Source organism: Cyprinus carpio, chromosome A17, assembly GCF_018340385.1.
Source record: "Cyprinus carpio isolate SPL01 chromosome A17, ASM1834038v1, whole genome shotgun sequence".
NCBI lineage: Eukaryota > Metazoa > Chordata > Actinopteri > Cypriniformes > Cyprinidae > Cyprinus > Cyprinus carpio.
Genome location: NC_056588.1, coordinates 9,584,532 through 9,591,689, shown reverse-complemented (window position 1 = coordinate 9,591,689; position 7,158 = coordinate 9,584,532). Strand labels below are relative to the sequence as shown.

General features: G+C 36.2%; 1 protein-coding gene across 1 annotated transcript; it reads right to left on the bottom strand.

Moving 5' to 3' along the window:
• Positions 1 to 166: 166 nt before the first annotated feature.
• On the bottom strand, positions 167 to 6,392 carry LOC109056282 (myelin and lymphocyte protein-like). The gene is made up of 4 exons (XM_019073493.2): positions 6,246 to 6,392; positions 1,118 to 1,321; positions 893 to 1,039; positions 167 to 624 (listed from the first exon to the last, which is right to left on the bottom strand). The coding sequence occupies exons 1-4, from the start codon at positions 6,333 to 6,335 to the stop codon at positions 550 to 552; spliced, it is 516 nt and encodes a 171-aa protein (XP_018929038.1). The 5' UTR covers positions 6,336 to 6,392; the 3' UTR covers positions 167 to 549.
• Between the last annotated feature and the right edge of the window lie 766 nt (positions 6,393 to 7,158).

Below are 7,158 nucleotides of genomic sequence, written 5' to 3'. Positions count from 1 at the left end.
GTTAAAATAATAGATTAGCCTCTCACATACAAGCATTTAAAAGCCAGAATCTACACATTGTCAAATGTGTTAGTGAACGACTTATGTCATACATAAAGAGACTCAGTAATTAATTACAAAAATAATACATAAAGAGACTCAGTAATTAATTACACAGGGAGTTCTGTCCAGTTCATATTCTTTTATTAAAATATTATGTTGTTCATAGTTTGGAGTACCTAAATATACAAAAAATTATTTATCTGTTACAAAAGTACAAGTATACAAAACCCACAATATTTCTTCCATCCACATCTACACTGGGTATCATTGTACTAGTACAGATAGCATTTAAAAGTATCATCATTAGAAAAGTAATGAGGTTAGAATAATATATTATTAAAAGTATAAGTGGGTTTATTCCATCATGATTTGTGTTGTTTGAGTAGAAGGCATGCACAGGACTGACCCCTGTGATTTGTTTTTCAGCCCCAGTGTTTTTTCAGTGTTTATTTTCAATTTTTTAAACCATTTATGTCCAATTGATTTTCTTTTGCTCAGATTCTTTGATTAAAAGGATTTCCATCGCATAGCAGAAAAGATGCAATGGATGAAGTACAGCAATGTGGCAATAAACGAGAACACCTGAGGGAGAGAGAGGGTAAAAATTCAGCTAAACATTTGAACTTTAAACAGCTTTACTTTAAGTTTTAAAAACTTTAAACAGTTTTTAAATGTTCAAAAATGGAATTTAATTTAAGATTTGCTAAAGATTATTACAAATTAAAAGTATTTTTTAAAGATTAACTTAAGTGAGCGTTAGATGATGGCAAAGTTAACCTAAATATAATGGGAAATGAGCATGAAAAATTAATTCAGTATCAACAAATACCAGTGTGTATTTTGTCCTTACCACAGCTGCAATGTCGATTTGATAGTACTTAAAGGGATATCCGATCACTGTTGATGAGGTCCACACTTTCATGGCGATAGTCTCATTGGCCAGGATCACTGAGGCGCTCAGATAGAATACAGCAGCAATCAGGTGATACAAGAAGTCCTGCACACAGAAATCCTAATCAAAGCAAGTTCATCACACACACACAGAGAGAGAGAGAATATTCTGCTCTCTGCTCACCGCTGTAGCCCAGCCGCTACTGTTTTTGTGTCCTCCGCAGGCAAAGATGATGAGCCAGAGGAAAGTCATCACAAAGCAGAAGACTGATACAAACATCACCCATCCTTGAGGGTTTGGCACTGTCATAATTAGGGTCAATTCCAAAAATGAAGCCATTGACACATGTGTGGATGCCACCAGGATCCATACCAGCCCTCCAAACACCTGTGGGACAAACACACAAATGCAAATTCAATATGGTAATTTGTGCATACCTATAGTGCAACCATCCAAATGATCGGACTAGACCTTGAATTAAGATAATTAGCTGTTTAATGTTTTCAACATAATGTGTCTCTACACAACAATACAAACTCATACAAAGCTTCTCTCATAATTACAGCTCACCAGACCAGCACAGATAAACATTTGAAATGTTCACATAGGCCTACGCAACAGCTCCTCGACTATAAATAACAAAAATCTAGGCCTACTAATTTATTACACGATGCTCTGGAATACTATATTCGGATATATATATATATATATATATATATATATATATATATATATATATATATATATATATATATATATATATATATATATATATTTAATTAAATTAAAGTGGATTTTTTGATGGGGCAAGTGAAAGAGAATTTTACTTCCCCGACCGGACAACTAATCTGATTAAAACATCTAATTGGGGAAGCAAGCACCGAAATTTCGGGGAGAATGATTCAGATTTTATTACATTTCGTGTAAACGGTGATTGATTATGAATAATGTATTGACAATAGGCGCCGCTATAAGGTTGCACCAGTTGAGTGTCAGACAATCTCATGGAGAAATCAAAACAAATAAAAAAAAACTGTACATAGAAGAAACCTACTGCGATAAACATGTAGTTTTTATATTTATAACATACATGACACGACCAAGAGAGTTTAGTGTTCTGTGAAAACCACGTTTGCAAATTTGACATTGATTTTATACAAGAGTTCAAACGAGGAGTTATTATTGAGTTATTACGAGGAGTTATTACATTTTAGTACAATATTTTCAGTGCTGACTATATTTGCTCAAATTGTTTAACGAAAAGCAGTCGCGCATCTCTGAGCACACACAGCGGTGTTTTTCTTACTTAATAATTTGCGTTTTTGAATTAATCATTTGAGTCGATGATCCAGTGGTCTATTGATCAGCCATCTGAACAAATCGTTTGAATGAATGCCTCAATAGGTGCACAGCTACTGGTGGCGATCAACGAGAGTACATGCTTGCAGTCAGGGGCGGAGTTAAAAACAGACACATCAAGCCCAAGCAGCAACCTCCCGCTCTCTCTTGTGAAGCCAACAAGGAAGTGACTAAACCTGCAATTCATCGACTGTCCGCTTGAGGCTGGCTGCAAAAGGGAGTCAATCCCATAGACTCCCCATGCTAAAATGCCCAACTTTACAGCAGAAAAAAACATGTTTACAGCCTGGTTCAAAAAATGATTTTGGTCTATATAGCTAATTTTGCCCTTCATGACAACTGTGAAGGGGGTGATTTTTTTAATTTTTTTTTATAACTAATCCGTTTAAATTATATTAAGCCTTAAAGTTCTGCATAATTAAGGGAGTGGCCACTTGAGTGACAGGTGGATTGCCGCTGCTGACACTGCCGTCGCACTAGGTGGGCGTGGCTTCAGCAACCAGCTCCCGCCTAGGGAGAGACGCGCGGTGATACGCTGCCAAGATGGCGACGGCCCGCTCCACCCACTTTGCATTTCAAAAACGCTCTTCAGGAATCTACGGGTGACGTCACGGACACTACGTCCATGTTTTTATACAGTCTATGGTCAAGCCAGACACTTTCTGCTCCCGTTAGTGACACTTGCCTTGTCCTAATATCCACACTTGCGGTCTTGGCCACTTGAGAGTGCGTGAGCCAGACACTAAATAATCACACAAAAAGCACACTAAATCCAAACAATCTCTAGAAATAAACCATAACACTATTCAAGGCTTAGTGTATCCCATCATGTTATGGAAATAAATCACGAGACTTTTTGCAAAGATCACGAGAGATCACGGAAAACTTTCAAATGTAAGTTAAATATTAATAATAATTAGATATTACATATCATTTGGTAGTAAAACAAAGTGCAACACGTTTTATTGGTGCAAAGGTGAGTAGCCTACATTTATTTTGTCATTTGTAACTGCTTTTTATCACTTAATTAGAAGCACCACAAATTAAAGTGTGTCCCATTAGGTAATGAAAAGTTGTAGACACACTTGTGGTCTTCATCCTCACTTGAACACTTATACAGGAAATACGTCATATAAGCAATCAAGTGATCAAGTGCAAAGACAGCAAGTGTGGGTATTTGGACAAGGCAACTTATGCGGTGTTTGCATACTTTATCACGGATGACGTGAATTAAATGCAACATTTGTCAAATACACAGACATTTCAGAAACGTTTTCATGAGCAACAGAAACACTTTTTAATATACTGCTTAATACAGCGCCATCTTTTCAAGAATAAAGTTCAACAATCATATACTATTTAAATACTGAAAGTGGGGGTGCTTTTAGCATGATAAACTCAATACAACAGTGTGACTACAGTAAAAAAGCTTTTACCGTTCTAAAAACACAGATTTGTGGACATTATTGTAACTGAAAAGGTTAGAATAAACCCGAAACACATGTGATCGTTGTCATGTGGTGAATCTGGCCAATCGTGAAACAACTGTGTCGTCATCAGTGCTCCTGCAGTCGCTCTGGAGAAACTGCGGCGGCTGAGTCAGCTGGCTGCTCTCGAAACGCTCTCGCGGTACTTTGATGCCACACATGACAGTCATGTGGCGTCAGCGCCGTCTCAAATCGGACAAAATTTCTAACCCCATGCACTGCTTCAAGTCAGATTATGATCGGTCTGCGCAGTGCTGCATGAAGTCGAGCTCCTAATGACTCACTCAGTAAAAGACACAAACTTGCTGCCACCTACTGGTGGTTTACTTTTATGTTTAAAAGTAGCTTATCTTTGCATTTTTTCCAACATTTCATATTTGTATATTAAATAAGTCTGCTAATAATGATTTAAAACACCAAAATGTTGTAATTTTTCCCTGTAAATGCATCCATGCTACATTTCAGCTTCATTAAACTGTCTGTGTAAATGCATCTAAACGCCACTTTAGCTGATTCTGTTTCTTCTGCAGTAGAATGTTTGGTTTTGTTAATACTGATTTCATTTGATTGGCAACAGCCCTATAGTGTCATTCCGAGTATAGGACACCATATTTGGCCACATCATTGGTCAAGTCACGTCACTTAACATCACATCACATGTCTTATTATAGTATTAAGTGAAATTATAAAAAAAATAAAATAAAAAAATAAGAATTTAATATGAAAGATGACGCATGCATTTAATAAGGTTAGAGGGAAATGCCCTTTAAATAGAAAAAAGACCTGGAAATCAATTTAAATAAATTTTAGTATGCAGTAACGTTCAATTATTTAATATTATTTAAATAAATAAATGTTTATTTTGTAATAATGTCAGGCTTATATTGTGGTTCACGTTTTTGGGTTATTTTCACTCTAAACAAACAAATGAATAAATAAATAATAAATAATGACTGTGCATCTTCAATTACATTCTCAACATAAACAAAACCTGAACAACATGCGATGCGATATAACTCTCCTCTTACGATAGCACGTTATTCATGCATTTCTCTACACCCATGGATTAATTTGCTCTCACGAGAAGAATTGCCTATACACAAAAGGGCACTATGTCATTTAACTATCGTGATATTTCAGTAGCCATACATAAACCAGCAAAGAAATCCTTTCATAAAAACCGTCTTTCACAATCAGTAATGTGCAAACCTACACTTAATTTCCCCAATAGGCAAAAAAGACCAGGCGTGTTTATATCTACATTATTAACACTGTGAGTGTGATTTCACCAAGTAGCTACAACATGTTTGATCCTGGAACAACATTCCAATCAACCAATCAGAATAGAGATATAACTTTTCAGGAAATATCTGTTTTAGGCTTACAATCAAGGTTAGGTGCTTCTATACACTTGTTAATCAGCTGTCATTTCCCACTGATTTTAGGAATAAATTATGGGTGGGTTAGGTTTAGGGGTAGGAATGGGTTAAGTCTATATTTTTGGACAATAATGTTGATCCAGGATCATCAAAAGATGTTGATCCAGGAACATGTCTTACTTGGCAAAATCACGGCGACCTATTATGTATTGAGCCTAAATGGCCAACAAGAACAGAGACAGTGAGAGGAGCTAAAGAAAACGCTCGCAGACACAGTCACCGTTTCTGTTTTCTCTCTGTCTGTTTCACTAATCTTCCAAACAAACACAGACTCATCTTGCCTTTCATTTGAGCTTCTGATACATGACCCTAGTTCACATTCATGCCCTTCAAAGCTCCTATACGGAGACCAGACGAACCAGAACCACAAAACAAACTCTTTCTTTCAAACACCATTCTTTGATCCATTCTTACAGGTTAATTCAAGCATATGGGTTCTGTAGGTGAACTGTATTGTGTGCCTCTCAGTAACCTCGGTGTCGTGGAGGTGCTGAACTGATAGCTACCTCTAGAAAGTAGCAATTAGTTACATCCTATAGCCTATAATAAATGAATAAATAAATATTAATAATTAAAAATATTTTTGAGTAAATAATAACCCTTTCTCTCCAACCGTTCCATCCTCCTATATAATATAAATAGCCTAAATAAAACTGAGACGGAACCACCAATAATAATATGTAGGTTACATAATGTTTTAAAAACACATACCGTATCAAATTTGTCCTTGAACTGTAGAAATCTATTTACTCCAAAACCTGAATTAATTTAATAAAATAACAATAGCTTATCTTTACAAACGTTTACCATTATAATTTCAATTATAGGCTGCTGCAGTTTAAAGATGCCGTAACGATTAAAAAAGTAAATTTTTGCTCCTTTTTTTTTATTGACAAAGCTAAGAAAATGACAAATATTTTTAAGTCTTACACTGTTTAAGTGGTCCCTAATAATAATTTTGTAATAAAATTTTTACAAAAAACAGGATAAAACTGTTTTTGAGCATTAAATATTCCTTTCACGCACCAGCTCGGGCAGGTAGAGGATGTCCGGCACGGTGGTACAGATCCGGAGTCCGCTGGGCAGACTCGACATCTGCTGCGTGGCTGCTGTCATGGTCGCGATCTCGCTATTCTCGTCTAGAGGAATGAGTGGAGTAACGGAGCCACGGGCGCGTCTTTTCAATGGCTACTGGAGACTTGAAAAACCTGCTCTTCCATAACTGAAACTCCACTTTTACTGAGCGGGATGTGAGTTTGAGGAACATAGGCTTGTTTATGTGGGTGCAGTGTGGCAACAGGACAGGTTGAGTAATATTACAGGTCAGCTCAGGTGTTCGCAAATACAGACACACTATGGGCGAATCGTATCGAAAGTATCGATACTCAAATAAAAATATCGATACTAAGGTGTTTTTATTTACCAGTGATTTTGTTTATTTAACAAAATATAATGCGTACAATATGCATTAAATTGGACGAATAACTTATGTTAGCAAATAATCGTGTGGGAGGGATTTTCCTTCTCATCTGAACCTGTTTTTATGCAGTCTATGATCTGAACACACCCAAATGTTGCAAGGCAGAATCAATCAGAGCGTTCACTCACTTCTGACAGTGCTTTTAAATAGAGCTGCGTTTCCCAAAAGTAGCCTATCATAAGAAAGCATTTGATTTTGGGAACAGCAGCCTAGAACAATGCAGAAAAAAACATATATGTTTGAGTTATTTCACAGTAAACATATTGAAATTGTAGCTTTCCCTAGTTTGTGAAGTAAATTTATTTAAATTTGAACGTTAAAAGTTCATATTGCTCGTGTTCTATTGTGTATTGTTAATATAAATCATACACTCTCCGAATAAAAAGGTTAAATTTTATGCATGCAAAAGCCTATTACTGGCAGTCCCTTATGAAAATGAACCATGGTTTTCTTAAAGTG